Here is a 19,087-nt window from a genome sequence, read left to right on the forward strand (position 1 = left end):
TTTTGGTGCTTTTGTAGTACACTAAGAAGTATGTACTAGGCCATGTCATGTGTAGAAAGACTGGACATTTTACAAATACTTCTCCATTGGTTTGTGCAACTTCTGTCATTACAGATGTACAAGAAAAAGGGTTCACCTTACATTCCAGCTATCGGGCAGAGTTTGCAAATTTTTCTCCATGGTTGAAATGATTTTTCACCCATCTTATATCCAGTTGGAACATTTTTTGTTTACCACAGGTGTTGGTTATGCTGTATTTCTTTCTACTGCTTGGCAAAAAACCACACATAGCTAACTAAACTATTTTTCTCTCTATTGCATGTAGATACAAGGTTTTCAACTTTAAATTTTTTCAGTTGGTTCTTCCAGTTTCTTTCATTATCTGCTATTGGTCCTGGTGTAACAGTTACCCATCCAGATGCTAACCTTGCAGGCTGACCTGGTTGACTGAAAACCACAATGACCAAGGGATATGTTATATATTGTTTGCTTTCATTGTTAGAACAGCATCCTGACCTGTGTTGAATGACTGAAAATTATTATGCGCAAATGTTCACGTAACTTTCCAATATCTTGCTTGAACAGAAAGTTAAGTAGGTGGCTTATCCTGTCATGCCATTGTGTAAAAGGCCTCTTGGTCCTGACAATTGTTACATGAATGTGTTTGATTTCTTGGAACGGTTCCAGTACCAGTTTCTGGGGCCACTGGTTTCTGGCACTTCTTTGCAAGACATAATAATTTCATATATTGTGATTATAACTTTCAGCCAAAACTGAAAATCTAGGAAAAGAGCCAATATACTAGATTTTTTTCAGCCATATCAATACGTTATTTCTGTAGATCAGTCCATCAGCCTGCACAGTCATTCTGTATTGTGAATGTTACATTCTTTTTTCTTAAGTTTGACTTGAATCTCTTTCAGAGCACAGATACTCCGATGTTCTCTACCATCGTCTTCTACTAGTAGTTAGCAAAGTATTCATGTTACTCTATTTAACATCAGGAAGACTGTCAGGAATACAGTTCTTAAAGGGTATGAAATAAGAAAATATGAACAGTATTGTAATAGAGAAAAATCCTTAGTTCTGGTAGCATCATAGAGAGGCAAAATTTTCTGTTAGCAAAGGTGTTGCTCACTCTAGTGTCTGCTCCTTCTTTGAAAGAGTATAAAAGCTTGACTCACACACAAGGACAACTAATTCTGGGATGGTTGAAGTGACCACCCTGAACTGTCTGCCTTACTTTGCTGTAAAAAGTAACATTTTAATGTAAACCAGCACCACTTTTGGCTTGTCTTAGAGCATGAGTCTGTAAAGGTTCAGGAAGTCCTCCATGAGCGGCCAGGTAGGCGGGTGCTGGAGGGGTTGTGTGATCAGATAAAATCATTCCCATTGCAGAGTTTGTTGGCTTGCGTCGATACAAGTCTGTTGAGGGGAGTCTGTGTAGGTTCAGCATGTCTCCTCTCCTAAATGGTGTTAACTGAGGTGAACTGAAATGGGTACAGCTAAAAATATAGGGATTAGGGTAACTTTTATGGACTAATAGGCATCTAGCTCCAACTTATTTCCCCAGAGAAGACCGAAGAACGTTGCTGCCGAGAACTTGAAGTAGGCTTTGTGATGTGTGGCTACGGTTTGTTAGTTAGGTTTGTAACTTGAGGTGCTTGTTGGATATTCTCTGGGTTTTTTGCAGGTTAGAAATTCTTTCCACCAGAAGTGCTTGCTCGGTCATCAGCCTGACCGTCCACATTCCCAGGTCTTTCTGTGTAGTCTGTGAATCCTCTAGAAATTGCTGCTGTACAAGGATCTGGCTGCTTATTTGTTCAGAAGTTGTTTTTGTAGAATGCTTCTCTTTACCTCTAATATTTGCAGGTACAATGTGAAGTGCTGGTTTTAATCTTCAAGCTCCAGATTGCGCAAGATCCAAGTTTTCTTGGAGCCTGCCATGCTTATGGTACTTAATTTTTTCAGGAATCTCTTGGCTTCATATTAGAAAAATAACCTTTGAGGGAAATCTTGGCTGTAGAACGAGACATGTTTTATATTTTTGTCTTTTCTTCTAATTTTGGTCCACTCGGTGGTAAATCAGTAGTGTGCAATACTAATTATTTTAATTTCATTGAAGGCATGCCAAAATACAAAATGAGTAGCAAGATTTCTGGTCTAGACTTTGGCTGGCCACTTCTGGGCAGTTTGCTGCATCTTGCAAAGCCAGTGCTGCTCTCTGTTTCACCGGAGACTTTCTCTGTGAAGTGCTGGGAACGATAAATGCCAAATAAAATAGATGATGTTAGTCTTTCATGGTAGTAAAAGGTTAAAAGCATATTAATGAAAGCAAGCATTTTGGAGGGTAAAATGAGTAAGACCAATGTGACATGGTAAGAACAGTAGATTTAACAATTACAGAACCGTAAGGAGGTTTTGGTGCAACTCAACCAGCACAAAGTGTTTCACCAGCATTATTTGATGGGGTTTTGTTAAGACATAAAAACTTCTAAAAAAACCCCAAAACAAAACAAGTTGTGATTTACTGGAACTTGCAGATCTTTTATTGTTTCCTTAACTCACCATAATATTTTGAACATCAAATTCTAGACAGTATCAGTGTTTTCAACACAGACATAGCAATGTCCTGAATATATCTATTGCTTCTGAAGTTTCTCTTGGAGCAGAAGATGTGTAATAAGCCCAAGACCAAAAGCAATTTTAGAATTGATTAATGTTCTCAAATAATAACAGACTTGTAAATTATATAGTCAGAGGCCATTACAAATGCTGGAGAAAGAAGTAACAAATAAGCAAGATACAGACCTATTAGTGTTAGTTGTCTAGTGCTGCTGTTGAATTAGCAAAGAGTTAATTGCTCTTGGAATCAAGAAAACTGTTAGCCTTGTCAGATAATTTAAGCAAATTAGCCTGTTCTCTACAATCTTGATGTAGCTGTATTAAGTACAAATCCACTGTGACGAGGTCCAAGTGTGACAGATTTTTTTTTTTCTGGCAACTCTGAAGGTCTTTATTATTGAATACTGAAATATTATCATCAAGATACGCTCCAAGTTCTGAACCTTGCTATTATATGTATTTAAAAGTGCTTTTACAGTCTTTGGTGATTTGTTAGCATATGGGTAACCAGCACTGGTTTGACTGAATGCTGTAAAAACAAAGGTGCTGAAGTGGGCACTGCTGTAAATGGGACTGCTTTAGTGATCTCTATTGATCTCCTCTTCTTCCAGATCTTCTTCTTTATGAGCTTCAATTAGCTGGTTTTGGTTTGGTTTGGGTTTTTTTCTAACCTTTCCATTAATTTTAAAGCATGTTCAGGTTATTTTTGTCACTGTCAGGTTTGGGTTTGGTCAGGTATGTTTGAGATTTGCAATCAATTTTTATTTTTTTCTGTTTTGATGAAATACCATTTCTTTCCCTTTATTTGTGGCCAAGGGAACTAATTCCTACCGAGCTTGAATGACTTAAGCTCCACCTTTTTAATTTTTATAAATTTGTCTTGCAACACAGCCTGACATGGAAGTTGTTAGTAGAAGACACAACATTCTTCCTTACTGAGTGTCAGACTTCAAAGAAACCTTTTTCTTACTGAACATGTTTTCAAAATTCATCTGGGCTTTAACAAAACAGCCTTGTAGAAGAATTTGTGAGTCTTCTGCTTGAAATAAAAGGACCTTTGTGGTGCTCTCCATAACTTACCAGCCTAAAAATATTGAAAAACATGTACAAAACTCTGGAGTCACGTAGGATAAGATGCATTTGAATGCTGAGGAGATATTGTGGAGGATGCAAATCACACCATTCAAACATAGTTATGGTATGTTTATTTAAACAGAAAATGGCTGCAGTATTATTAATGTGTCTGGGGTTTGCTCATGTTATTCATGTAACAACAGGGGCTTCTCCCTCATGTCAGACCAATGTTGGAGAATCTTCTGAGCTGCTCCGACCTCAGCAGATGCTTGGGCTGCTTGGAATGACTATCTTACAGAAACCAAGAGACTTTCAAAGGCTTGCTTTAGGGCTACATAGGTTGTAATAGAAACAAACTGTTTAATTGTGAAATACAACCCGAAACTCAAGTCTCTTACGACCAGAAATGCTACAAGCTGTGTTAGCAGAAGTAGTTGAGGAGATAGAAACTAAATATTCTGAGATCAAGTAGATGGGCTTTTTTCAGAAGGAAAAAATTTACCTTGTATAGGAATGAAAACCTATGCCTGTCTGACGTTTAAACATATTTTAAACATTTAGAGTATATTCTGAGTGTGCCCCTGCGTTCCTTAGGGAGATAAATTCAGGCCAGATGAAAGAACGTAGAGGAATTAAACTAAAGCGACAAAATCAAACTGCAGGAACACAAAGAGGAACAGTGCAAAAGCATTTACAAATTGGATTTTTATACCTCCCAACAGTGATGCCTAAAAAAGCACGAGGTTTCAGTGTGCTAAAATTGGATCAAATGCAGTCAGAAGCGGCGGAATTTCAGTAAAGTGGCACTTTGTGGGTCTCAGCTGAACTTGACCATGGTTGCCAAAGTGCTGCACATGTCTTCAGTAATAATGGAAATGTGAAACTACCTTTTCTTAGTCTTTGGCCTTAAAATGTATGTCCTAGGAGTGTTGGGTCATCCTGGTCTTTCATCTGAGCTGTGGAAATTAATCATTTGTGAATGCTAGAAACAAATACCTCCCTTTACTGAAGAATTACTCTGCTGCCTATCTTTGTTTTTTATGCCGAATGTCTGCTTTACAGAACGGAGGGTTGGTTTTGGTTGGCTTTTTTTTTTTTTTTTATCAATTGTTTATTTTTAAGCAGTACCGGCGTTGTACTGGTGGTGGCTAGAGAGAAAGGAAACACATCCCAAATTTCTACGGCAAGCTCCTGGTTTTTTGGGACTGTATTAGTCTTACCCAAAGCCATGACCCGCTATTTGAAATCCGTCTGTTCACTTTCTGTTAATTTGTGTTCTAAGTGCAACATCTTGTACTCTTTCAAGGTCTTTCCAAAGCGTGTGAACTTTTAATTCATTTTTATTTTATATTCTTTCTTTTTGGGAAGCAGGGGCAGTAGGGCAGCAAAAATGACTGTGTTCTACTACTGCAGAAATACAGGCATATAGTTTTTGGTTTTGTTACAGTATTTTTTTAATTATAAGAACATCACTCTGTTTAGAACCTCTGAAGAAATGTGTGAAGTGCAAAGAACAAAACCAAAGCCTGTGAGCCTGCCGGTAACTTCTGGTGTTTAGATTTCTCATAAAAGAAACTCTTACTATAAAAGAGAATTTGCACGAGGGGTGTATGGAAAAAGTTGTCTGACTTGTAGTGATGGATTATAAAGACGATCAAAAATGTTCTTTGTAAGGTATGCAAATAGCATAAGAAGTAACTGGCAAGATGTGTCCCTGAGTTTGAGAAAAATTTTATTTATTTTTATTTAAAAAAAAAAAAGGTTAAAAAATTAAAAAAAAAAAAAAAAGGATCTACAGATGGGTATTGCCGGTATGCTTGTTGACATTGATTATGGGTAACAGACCCGAGGCTGGATAAGCTTAACTTAGTGAAGATATTAAATATAGGTATTAGCTTTGTTCTGTGAGCTGAGATCTATGGGGATTTGAAGAAAAAAAACCCCCAAGATTTAGTGTTTGTTTCTAAAGTTGGTATAGGAGATTTAAATTGTCACTGTAGAATACTCAGTACTAGAATGTTCATCGGTACAATACAACCTTAACGTGCAGGTAGTATCTTGTAAGATGAATTTTGAGCAATGAGTGAGAGCATCAAGGTTTTTTTACAGAGATCAGTAGAAAATTGTGTGCCAGCAAATAAGTTTTAAATACTCGATAAACTTTTGTAAGATTTTATCCTTTTAGGAAGAGTGCATAACACAGAATCTTTAAAAAAAAAAAATTACAAATAATTGATACAGACAAATTCTAGATTAACTTGTTTCATAGGTTGAGTGCCTTTAGTTGGTAACTTTATTGTTACTGAAAATTTAATGAGGAACTGGTTATTGTTTCCCTAAGCACAATTTTCATGAGCATTCGCTGGTTTTTGTACAGTTTATAATGAATTTAAACAAAGATGGATCTGTTCAAATATGATGTCATTTCAGTGTGCTGTAGTGAGCTGTGTATTCTTGAAGTATTTGCAAGACATTAGTACAGAACTTGTTTAACGTGCATAGATAGTTTTAAAAAAACAAAACAGGCTTGAGATTTCCTTGTGTGCTTTTTTTTTTTTTTATCAACAGACTGAGGGCCTGAAGGAATAGAGGAAGTGAATGGACACCAATGTATCCAAATATCTCATTTTGCCTAAAAGCAAGTGCCGGCAGATAAATGCCCATAAAGGGATTTCTTTCTTAAGCCCCATGGATTTTTTTTGCAACTTTTTGTGTGAGTTAGAAATGAAAACCATTCATCTAGTGCCCCAAAGAACGGCCTTATTGAATGGAATAACAGTGTAATGTACCATTGAAGGCAGGATTGAAAGTGATTATCTTGTTAACTCTTGACAGTTACCGCCAGCTTGAAATAGAACTGGCAGGCTTGATTTGCAAATGAATTAGAGCTTTTTCATTTTGTGCCAGGATCATCTTTTTATATTCTGATATGACAGATGCTATGTTCCCTGCTTTTGTTTCTCTTCAGTTTTATACTTGCAAATAAAAAACAAAAGATTATGATAGTAATTTTATTTGCATCTTTTCTCTAGGAGTTTATTCTTTGTCTAGAAGTTTTTAATCTTATATTTTTCAAAAATTTGTTTAAGAATAGTATTGTTCCTGCAGAATAAAATTTCATTAGGTTAAGTACAGTAGTAATTGGGTGAATGAGGAGGATTTAGAAGCTTTGAGAAAATGGAAAATTGATTGTTCTCATATTGTTTTAGTGCTTAGAACATTTAAATTTTCTCACTGACTTAGGCATAAATTTAATATTCCTCAATACTGCGAGATGAGTGCAGCTGAGGAAAATCTAACGTTTTAAATATTTATCCTAACAGTATGCTAATAGAAATACATGTGTAATTAGTTTCAGACTTAATGCTGATAAACTGTGTTTATATTCTGCAGTCATCCAAACACAGATGGTAAGGTGTTAGGTATGATAATTATTGTGCACTCTTTATATGTTCCTCATTAACCTGTAACACTCTTTACTAGTCCAGAGAGTTTTTACTATAGTTATGCTTACCAACATTAAAACTTGCTCTGCTTTGTTTAATATTCAGTGCAGCGTTCTGTGCATTTACACTGCTGGGCTTTTTGCTACTTTTGTAATCTATTTTGTACTTTGAGGCTAATTAGCAACACTTCCTACTACCACTAATGTCCATTACGGAAATGTTTTCATACACTTTCACCTACAGGATGTGTTTTAATTGAATATCTACTAAATAATATTACAGAAAAGGTAAAACAGGCCAAAGTTGTCTAATTTATTTAAGACTACCAAATAATCTGGTTAACAGAGACAGTGACATTCCAAAGCCCAAAGCTTAATTGCTTATGTTTGCTAGGAATGCAAACGTCGATTAACAAGGCTTTACTCTTTGTAAAGGGAACCCCGTGCACAGAACACGAGGACAAAAACCCACCCATCCAACCAAAACCCAGGGAAAAAAACCACAAAAAACCACTCCACATATCAAAACTCCAAGGACTTGCATGTTCCGAGGTCCTTTGAATTACCAGGTTTATCTGAGGAATGGCTTGAACTGGCAACCAGGATAAAGCAACCTGCTTTGATAATTTATGGGATTTCCATATCTGACCTGAAGTCTTGGTAAAACAGAATTGGAAGCTTTTGGGGTAGTTATTTTGGCTCTATTTATCTGAGAAATACTTATGGAGAAGAAGGATTTTTTTTTTTTTTGTAGAGTCTATTTGAAAATATTGATTCTATCAACACTGTATTTTGGTTTTTTCACCTCTCAATTTAGTTTCAGTATTTATTTCAATTGCATAAAATCTTGAATTTTGCTCTGTGAGCCAGAGTTATATATTTCTTCCCCCTCTTGAATATTTGATAAGGTCTCTTGGGTACTGATTTTTCTTCTCTCTAGGATAACATATTATGGAAATTGTTTCACCTTGTGTCCTGTTTAAAGTCCCTGGTTTTAGCATGATTCAGTTTAGCTTGCATTATATTCTAGGGAGTTCTTCAGCAGTTCCAAGTTACTCCATATGTGTTTGTGTGGGGGGGTGACTTCTGCTTTTCTTCCTGCTTTTGATAAATGACCTTTGTATGATCTTCTTGAATCTTCGGTACATTTAAATTTATTAGTAATTGGCCAAACTTCTTACCATTTTTTCCTGAGTGAAATATATTATTTGGATGACTGGAGCAAGGGAGCCACTGAGCATACCACCACCAGCTTTGGAGTCTTTACACTTCAGGATCAGTTCCAGATCATCTGAGTCTTATATTAAGAGCAAAACAACATTCCACACTTTTTAAAAAACATCATGGATCTTTTTTCTATCAACGTGTAGGATTCCCTAACCTTTCGCTCTTTTTGATGAGAGCTTGTTCTGAGCAAAAGATTAGAAAGAGCAGCATAAAATTACTAGTTTAGCTATATCTCGTGTTGTTGAGCTCATATGTGCAAGAGAAAATTCTCAAATAATGCGTTATGTTGGTTTTAGGGATACTTAGTGATATCAGAATAACAGCCAGGTTACTGCCCTGTGTATCTTCTCCTCCATAGCCTCTCTGATGTCGGCATTGCACCACTGAGTTACTTTCACTATTTTATTTTGTAATCCTTTAATTGATTGATTGGATCTCCAATAATGGAAGAAAACAGGGTTTTTAGATGCAAGGAGACACAACTCTTCAAGCTGTTTCCACTGTCAAGGGGTTCTCTTTGAGACATGTGTAGTTCTGAGAGTCTTGGTGTAACTTGTGTAAGTAGTAGTTTGCAAAGATTTTGATTTTCATTATTGGTAATATTGTTTGCATATGTTATTTGGTTACTTTCCAAAGACTCAAGGTTTTTTCCTTCATCTTTATATAAGAGTGGCAGGAGGAAATAGCTTTCTTTTATGGTTTTCTCCTCTTGCCTTTTGTATACTCCCTTTGATGTAACTTCCACTTATGGCTACAAAAATATAGCCCTACTTTTCAGGTTTTTCTTTATAACCCAGAGGAGGTTAAGTAGTAGTGTTGAGGAGCAAAACATTTGTTGGAGTTCTGTTTCTTCACATTATATAGTCTTTGCCAGCAGTTTGGTATTGGACCAGCTTGTCAGCAAAAGTCGATAGGTATGAATTTACCTGTTTACCCAGGAGAATCAGCATTGTCCTCTTAAAGGTGGTATCGAAGGAGAGGACAGGCATAGGGCTTAGATTTTTATGTAATCTTTGTCGTGTCTTTCAAAGCCTCCTGAAATAAGTATCTATGGTCTAAAGTCAGATTTGGAAACATTAGCCTATAATTTTACAGAAAACACAACAATACAAAACCTAGAAAATTTGGTGGAATATGATGGGGGTATCCATTTCTAAAAACCACATCCAGGACTCTGTAACTCTGAAGCTGAAATTCAAGCTAGCTCAGGGAAGAACTTCAAATATGTAGTGAGTTCTGAACAGTCACCGTGCAAATGTAACAGTTGTGTGCTTTTACTCTAGCTGTTGCCGATAGGGAGAAAATACTTTTTTCTACATCAGGCTTTTATTTTTCTGGAATTGAACAAAGACATGATCTGGCCATGACTGTTCTACTCTTGATGTCTGGCATGTTCTGTGAGCTTAAGATTAGTCTGTGAAGCTATTCCAGAATATAACTTGGTTAAATGTTTGCATAAATGCATCACTAAATGGTGATAAGGTCATGAGTGCATCGTTCAGGCTACCCATCCAGTTAAACTGTGTGTGTATGTACACACGATGCCTTATTCCAAAATGTGCATGAGAAATAAAAGTTAGAAAAAGGGGAAAACTATTCCTTATTTTCCTCCTCCTCTAAAATTCAATATCTGGAATACCTTCAATCTGATTGTACAGACTTTTAAGGCTGAGGAAGGTAAATCCAGCAAAGATTGATATATAAAATAAGTGCTAGTGAGGGAGCAGTTGTCTATCTTGGCATATCCCAGGGTAGAATTAAATAGTGTGTAATCATGTGGAAACCTAATTTTCTTTTTCCCAGGAATATACAGGGCCCAGGTCTAGTCTGGAGAATCATGAGATACTGGCCTTTACACTCACCATTGAGAGAGATGATCTTGTCACACGTTGGCAGAGTTCTAGATGGGGAATTTCCACATTCTGAGAGAGAAAGGAAGGAAATTGTTACCAGCTGTTGGTGGTGGTGTTTGCTGGGATTTAGTCAGAAATCTGGAGTGTTATCAATGCTGCTAGATGGTGTAGTCAAGGCTAGTGTAATAAATTCCTTATCTGAATCTGATTTCAAGTAGTTTGATTTATTTTTTTTTTACAGTGCCTACTGATAAGCTAAGCATCTCTTAGATCAGCTTTGAGACAACTGTGAGCATCAGAAGCAGAAAATGATGAGGCAAAGGCCTTATTGAATTTGAGGTGCCAATCTGCTAAAATAATGATACACAAAAAGAAAGGTCTAGAGTTAGCTGACTAGTCTACTTCTTCCATAGCTGTCACCTCCACCATAGTTGCATTTAGTGAGACTGTTCCTCACTTTGGCCGTATTGGGTCAATGTATATTCCTCACACTGAAGAAGCTCAAGACAGGAGAGGCAGAGGGTTTTTGATGGCAGTAGCCTCACTCATCCTCTTCAGCATACTCTTTAGTATCATTCCTAACATCTAGGGCATATTTTTTTTCAGTTCTGTCTTCTCTCCCTTTATCCGTCTTCAACGCAGAGCTTAGAGAGATGGGAGAAGGAACTAGACCACCACTCAAACTGGGTTTCACATCATACGTTTACCCCATTTCATGTATTGGTGTTTAATATATTGTCATCTGCTGAAGTTCATAAAGAAGCTCTGAAGAGATTCAGCTGTTTATTTTGAGGTTGTTTATCTTAAATATAAGTGGGGATTGATAACATGCTAAAGAAGAATAGCAAGTGTGTGCTACTCAGGAAGATCTGTAGGGAAGGCCATTAGATGACAGCAAGCAGTGGAAGCATGTTAACATAACGGGAAAACATGAGGCTGTTCCAAGAACATCTTTCACTGAGGCTCTTCATCCAAGAGGCATACTGGGACAAAAAAGGGATTAATTTAAAATGATACTTGACAGATTTTTGAAAGTATTATGTGATGTGCTTGTTGGATGATCCAAGAAAATTCTAAGAGTGTGAGAGCTCTATGAAAATTGTCTGTAAGCACTTGGGATAACACTGCCTGATGAACAGCTCTAACACATTGGCATTCATGGAGAGTGGAGTTAGAAGGCCTTTATTTGAGTGTGGTGCAGCCTGACCCAAAATGCTGTGTATGGCCTTTTTCTTTGCAGCTTGTAGCTAATGTTGTGGAACTGGAGGGGATTCTGCCAAAGACCTTGTTAATGATGAGGTGATTTATTTATTCATTTAGCTTCTGAGGAGAAAAAAAAGAGACATTGGGACCATTTAGTGTGGAGTTCAGGCCACTAAAGACAGTCCGGGGTTGGAGCACTTGCCCTGTGAGGGGCCCTGAGGGACTGGCGGTGGTTCAGCCTGGAGAAGAGATGGCTTTGAGGGCACCCAGCAGCCACCCAGCCCGATGAGAAGGGGGGTCACCGAGGAGAAGGAAGTGGTGTGTGGTGGGAGGAAAGATACAACCAGCACAGATTGAAAAAAAAGAGAAGTTTGGACTAGACAGGAGGAAAAATGCTCCCAGTGAGGACATGTAGTGACCAAGGCAGGTTGCCCAGGGAGCCTGGGCTTTCAAGACCAGCCTGGATAAAACTCTGAGCTGCCTGGTCTGGCCTCTGAGCCTGGCTTGAGCAGGCAGTAGGGCTGCAGACCTCCAGAGGCCCTTCAGCCTGAACTATCCTAGAATATCCACGGATATAGATAATCCATAGAATTATTCTATGGCCTATGGGTCCTAACCAAAAAACTATGGCAAAGAAAATTATTAACTATAGATATAAGGGAAGTGTTGAGAATGAGTTGATAGCAACTTGAGAGGAACCGAAGAATGTGGACTGAAGTGGTTTGTTTTAGTTTGGAATAAATTTTTTAAAATTGCAGGATACTTCCAGTTTGATGCTACTGATCTGAATAGCAGCACGGATTAAACTCGGCTCTCATAATTGTTTGTCATTTTAAAGAGTATAAGAGACCTACTAACAAATTGAAATGGCAGTTTTAATGATAAGTAAAAACATCTCTGAGATTTTTTTTGGTTTAGGTAGCCTCACAGTTATAAGTGACTGGCATTGTAGTATGTTGTTAACACTGCAGCTTCTTGAGGGTGCTTTGCTCCTGAGTGCTGTGTCTAAATGAACATTTTGTTTAGCTCTGTTGTGCAAAAATAAGTATTAGTTCTACAAGTCCTGTGTGAAACTGCTATAAGTTTATTAAAATTAAATTATTTGTGAAATCTTAAGTTATTTTATAATAGCTAAAGTTTGGATATTTTGAAGATACTGCATATTACTCGGCTCCCTTGATAAGTGGTTAGTTTTATTTGGGGGTCTATTTTTACAAACATGAATGTATGTCCAGGTTTCCAGCAAGTGCTAGTGAATACTTTTAGTTTAGTTCGCTGGCAAAGGAACTGGCACTGATAAGTTAACACTACCTCAATTAGTTACTCACGCTATGGTTTTAAGTAATCCAAAAGCTGGCCACATGTGCTTAATGGAATTCCTGGCTTGTTGGTGCAGGTCCCTCATGACCATGGTTCAGATTTGGCTCAGCTGCAACTTTTTCTCCTGACATTACCAAAAGCTGACATTTAGATTAGCCTCAGTATTATGCTTACTGTTTTTAATGTATGATTTTAAAATACATGCATGTCAACTAGTATTTTACAGCACAAAGTCTTGACTGTAGCAGGGAAACACAGTTCCAGAGCTTCCCTGATGGAAAAAAGAAAAACTCAAGAATAAAACCAAACTTGCCTAATGAACAACAACAACAAAAAATGTGGTGGACTGGAGACGGTTTGAAAGGCAGATATGTATCTTGTTGGGAGCTATGTGGTGTGGTGTAAAAATTGAGTAAATTATTACCTCATAATGATAGAAAAGTAAGATAACTTTTTATGGTGTTCTTTTGTAGGAGTATTATAATATTGGATGTGCATAGAACTGCTCTTTTATTTGTAGTGATTTATGGTATTAATGATTAAGGTATTTATTCTGTAGACATCTAAGGTTGTGTGTTAGACTGAGCTGTAGCAACAGGTCTGATTTTTGCATAAAGCAATAGTTGAAATGTAGTATTAGTGGGAGTCTTATTTGTATAATTATCGTTTAACTCGAAAGATAAAATTATGCCATGGCTTCACTAGTTGTCATCGCTGATGGATGCACGGCAGCCTCCGGCTGGAAAGAGGTTTTCATTGGAAGTGACAGGTGCCACAAGGTTTATTTAGGACAACCTCAACCTTGTCCTGGTTAGTTTGATAATGTTTGCCTTATGTATGTTCAACCACTGCATTTCCTGCGTTAGAGCCTTGTGTTACACCAATATTACTATCTGTGCTGCCTCAACTACAAATTGGATGAACAGCCAGTGACACTTTTTCAATATTATTACATTAAACCAAGTGGATTTTGATTGATAACCTAATATTCAACTAATGCAAAACATCAATCATGGCAAGTATATTAATTATTTAATATTGCAGTCTAATTCAGAAATCGATGTGCTGCATGAGGGGAAGGGAAACTCACTGTTCCCAGAAGACTTAAGACAGGGAATGATTAAAAAAAACCCCAACCCTGCTGTACTCTTGTGTGTTAGCTCGATACAAATCTTTATTCATTTGCCAATAATCTCTTCGCATTTTCCACTTCAGGACCTTTTTTATCAGTTTTGAGACCTATAATTGAATTAAGGCTGCTTTCAGCACAGGGCAAAAGGAGTTGCACAAATATTGATGAAGTCATGACAGGGACAGCGCAGGAGACAGACCACTAACAGGGCAGGTTTTATACCATTAGTTGGGAGCTCCTTGCATCAGCTGCTTGGATCCTGCTTCCAAAGTAATTAAATTCTTTAAGGCCATTTAGCACCTCAAAAATAGATGTGGGAGATGATTTCTATTTAAATATTGTATGGCCATGAATAAGAAATTCTTGTTTCAAAACACAAAATAATGGTGTAAGGAAAGTGTATCTTTTTTTTTTTTTTTTCTTGCTGCATTCATGATCTATTCAAATAGAACAAAAGCATGTAGTGGACTTTTTTGAAAGGTTTATGAAATTATAAATAAAAGTTTTCTGTAAAAAGTCTAAAATACAGAACAGCAAGGTGGTAAAATGTGTAATTGAATGCAGCCTTATTCAGTACTTAGTAACATTTCAGATTTTACTTCACATTATGCCTTACCCAGCCTGTACTAAGTATTAAAGAGAACAGAAGCCTCAGTCTCACACGGTTTGCTGTCTTAGAGGACTGTAGTTGGGGTTTCTGCTCCTGTGGCTTGATATAGTTGAATAATTTGTGGAAAAATTGATATTATAAATACATCCTACACTATATAGTTCAAGAACTGATTACGTGAAACCCTTGTGGGATATGGTTTCTCTTTGTTTGCCATGGTTCCAGCCTATCTTCCTCAAAAGGCACAGTCGCATTTTTGGAAGCAGGTAGAACCTGGAGTCAATGGAAGCGGAAACCAGCTGCCTTGTTTAGTGCCTTGGAATTTGGGGACTTTTTAATTAGTTTTGCTTCAGTTTTCTTTCAGGGTATCTTTTTTTACAGGATTAATTTTCACTCTGAATTCTCCTTACTTTTCAGGGCTTTTACTTTGAGAGTTTGGTCCATTTTTTTGCAGCTGTCCTTATCTGACATTACATCTCATTTTTGTAGCTGTACATTTGTATTTTTTTTTTTTCAGCTGTCAGGAGTCAAATGCAAAGTTTCAATATGGCTGCCACGACCTAGTTAACTAACATACAATTTATTCGGTCCATCACCTTTGTAAATAGTCACAGAATTTTATTATTGAAGTCGTGGCAAAGCAGAACCATGAGCAACTGAATGTGGATTTGATAAATAGCATTATGCACTGTCTTGTTTTATTATTTCCAGTGTGAATAGTGGGATTATTATATTAAAATGTTGTTTTTTAAATGAGTGTCCTGTTGCTTTGCTACAGTTTATAGCAATTTCAGGGCAGGTAAAATTTGAGGTTTTAAATAATTCTGTAGTGGTGCATTAGGATAACCAATACTTTTCAGGTATTGCAATGATTAAGATTAAAAGTAAAAATTTTACATACTCAAGAAATTACATGGCTTTGACATTTCCAAGTTAAACACAAATCGTTGCAGACAAGGGTTTAGCAACTATTTAGAACTTTTGTTCTTCTGTTACAGGGACTCTGGAAACATCAAAGCTGGATTAGAACATCTGGTAAGTTTTAATTTTCTCTTGAACATTTGCATCATCTTTGATATCTGCATTCCAAATGAACACTTTTGAATGAGCTTTGAATACCTTGAATTGAGAAAGTCAACCATTTCCCAGAGGGTCAGCTTACTGTTATTATGTGAAGGCACTTACATTTTCATTTATCTTACCATTTCAAGGGAATTTTAATTTTTTTAAATTACTTTTTTTGATGTAGAGATGAAATAAAATGGACTACAATCCTTGGATTGATGATTGCCTTAATTATAAACAAAAATTGTTTGGTGTTGGATTTTTGGCATATCCTGATCTGAAAACAACAAACTTGTGATTAAAAAAAAAAGACACATACACAATCAAATATTGCATGCATAAATATGGTATGTTTTAGTAATTTGAAGTCTTTGAAAGAAGTGCACAGCTTTGTTTTTTCTCTTGTCTTTGCTTTATGAATAATGTATTGACTTAAATTCCATTCAGTGCTGCAGTATAAAATAATAATTGAGATGCAAAATATTTTTGGTTTAAGTAAACATATTCAAACCGCAAGTGATGGCAAGACATACTTAGCATTAAAAACTAATCAGTTGATCAAAACTGGAGAAAATACAATATTGTCACAAGTCTGAAGCTCATTGAGCCTAGGATGTTACCATCAGCAATCATCAGAACATTACGTAGTTCATCTAAACAGATTATTAAGTCCCATTAAATCAAAGTATTCACCATTAATGGCACATATATCTCAGGACATCATGAGAAGTGTTAAATTCATGTTAATTTTTTCATATAATATCCAAATAACATATACTGTTCTGTACTGCTATTAAAATAAAATCTTATCACAATGTATGGCACAAGCATTTGAAAAAATTGCTTTTCTGTTGTTGCTTCCCATTTTCGGAATCACTTGGGAAATATGATTTGTAGGAGCTTGTGTACCAATATCTTCTTGGAGTAAAAGCAGGATGAAAAGGATGTATATTCTGGCATAGTTGTCAACAGTTTCCCCTTTATAATGGTGGCATATTAAATGTTCCATTGCAACTAGTATTTTGAATCTGTAAATGGAATAAATAGCTGAGTGTTATGAATAGTTCTTAGAGCAGTTTGAAAATTAATCTTGTTTGCTAGTTTCATTGGTATCTTGCATGCTAGTTGAATCTCTTAAATAAATTTTTAAAATGTTTCATTCCTCTGCCGGTGTCAGGTAGTTGTAATCTGATGGGTTCAGAGAATTTTTCTAATGCATTATAAAGATGCTGTAGTCTTGACAGATGACCATGACTGGTACTTTTTCTAAATTGGGAGTGCTGCAATAGCTGGAGCTGTAGCTCTGATTTATCATGTCACCTCAAACCGGCGGGTGCAGCAGGAAGAGGATCTGTGGGTTCCGAGGAGCTGGGGTTGGGGGGTGGACCGGGAGTAGCGTTCACTGGTGGTCAGGGTTTCTCTGGGAATTGGGGGAAGATGCCCTGGAAAGATCCTCTGCAGAGTAATGATACCTTAAATTCTTTATGGGATAACTCACTATATATTTGAATAAAATTTTGTCTTCATTAAATACATTAGCTGCTTTGTATTTGTCTGAAGGATCTGTGGAAAAACCTCCAGGTTTGAGACTTTTTTTTTTTTTTCCTTTTCCCTGTGACCTTAGAAAATCTGTCCTGTGAACGGGTGCTCAAGGAAATTAACTGTTTCCTGAGACACCCACAGATGGGAATATTCATGCTGGAAACTGTTTTATATCTCAGTGTCATGTCAGACAAGTTCACAAAAACGTTTTGGACTCCAAGAATTATAGGGAAGAAGAGTTAAGCCAAATGGTTGCTCTGATTCTACTGCTTTGAATTACTGCATCTCCAAATGCTTGTAAGGATGTTTTTCCCTCTTAAGAAAAAAGAAGAGTCTTTATATTGATTTGGTAATCTGTTATTTAATCCCTTCTGTAAAAAAAGGGTGTTTTACAATTTGTGATATAATCCTTATGGGGTGTGCATGTTCCTATATTTTACTGCTTGCCCATGTTTAAGTAGCTTCTGCCATGCTGGTATCTAGCATCTAGCTACACATGGGAGTGAAAGAAAGAGGTACAGCAACTGCTGTTAAAAAAATTGGTAAATATTTTACAAATTGTTGTTTGGAATTGCTTCCAGTTTAAAACCAGATGCTTTTATAAACAAAATATTTTCTTTGTAGATGTGAGAACTTCCTGGCAGGTCTGTGGGCCTGTTTCAGGCCCTCCTGGAGGAGCCATGCTGGCCACTGCTGCTGGGACGAAGGGTTGGTTGGCCAGCGTGCGTGGCTGACTGTGCCAGTGGGTCACAGCCCCACTCCCTGCTGACCTCCAATAGCTACATCTGCTCAGAAACATATATATTTTTTTAGTTAGATAAGAAAAGAAACGACAAAGTTCTAAGCATAGAGTAATTAGGCTTGTATTCCAGAAATTTTGGTGGGCATTTGCTGAATTATACTTAGCTAATTCCTTTCCAAGTAACAAGTTTTAACAATCAGTAGAAACCTTGGAATAGATGATTATATATCTGCAACTCTGAATAGGTCCTGTTTTCTATTAATAGCCCTACTGAAAAAGAACCATGGAGCCATACGTGTGGTTTAATCATTAGAGAGACCTTATTTGTGTCTTTTGTATAACATTTCAAAGCAATAACCTGCTTGTCCTTGTGGTCAAGCAGCAGAGTCTGTCCGTTTTAAATGATGAAGAGCAACCTGTCATTAATAGCTTGTTTAGCCCATCAGTGGTTTGTGAGGATGGAGTTATTGTCTGCCAAGAACGCGGTGCTCCCCGCGCTGGGTGTTAATCAATAAGCCCCAGCAGGTGCGGATCAGGCCCTTGCAATCAGGCTATCGCAGCGCTCGCGTGAGGCTTTACCACTATTTTATTTTCAGTATTTACACTTTTGTTTGCGGCGTGTGTCGTAGGTAGTGTGTATCAAGGTCACCGATCCATAACTGATGTTGGATAACTCCATCTGGCAGCTCTTTGGTCTTTTTAAAGAGCTCTTTAGTAGAAAAATTTGCATAAATGATCAATCAACCAAAAAAAAAAACCCACCGAAAAAACCAAAACCCCAACCAAAGAAGCCCCTCCTTTATCCAGAAAGTATTAATACTTATTTACAAGGTATCCCTATTTTTTTTTTTTTTTTTTTCTTGGAACTTGATTTCAGGGATCGACCTCTCACTGATTTTCACTGGCTTAGTTTCAGAGTTCTGGTGATTACAGCTCACTGGTCCTAGTACGGCTGCTGGACAGCGATGTCTAATGGAATTGTTGGCTTTCTAAGGAGCTATAAAACCAAGCAGCCAATTATTTGTGTTCACAAACAATTAATTAACACTCTTAATATGAGTAATTATGTTTATCTTGGTATCCTGGCAAAATTCCATGCTGGTCAATTATATTCTGCAAGCTTGAATTCTCTCTTATTGAAGAAGTGTCAGGCTGAATGGATGGTTGGGGTTTTTCCTATTGAAATTGTATTGAATTGAAAACAAGATTTTTCACTTTTTTTTTTTTTGTTATAAAAAGGCATTTCTTT

General features: G+C 36.9%; 1 protein-coding gene across 1 annotated transcript in view; it reads left to right on the top strand.

The window, feature by feature from the left end:
- The window catches only part of RSRC1 (arginine and serine rich coiled-coil 1), a 174,261-nt gene that overhangs the window by 61,510 nt on the left and 93,664 nt on the right, over positions 1-19,087 (top strand). Inside the window, exon 5 of the mRNA XM_074878222.1 lies at positions 15,488-15,524. Within this exon, the coding sequence (XP_074734323.1) occupies positions 15,488-15,524 (37 nt within the window). The remainder of the gene's footprint in view (positions 1-15,487; positions 15,525-19,087) is intronic.

Source organism: Strix uralensis, chromosome 9 (genome assembly GCF_047716275.1).
Source record: "Strix uralensis isolate ZFMK-TIS-50842 chromosome 9, bStrUra1, whole genome shotgun sequence".
Taxonomy (NCBI): Eukaryota; Metazoa; Chordata; class Aves; order Strigiformes; family Strigidae; genus Strix; species Strix uralensis.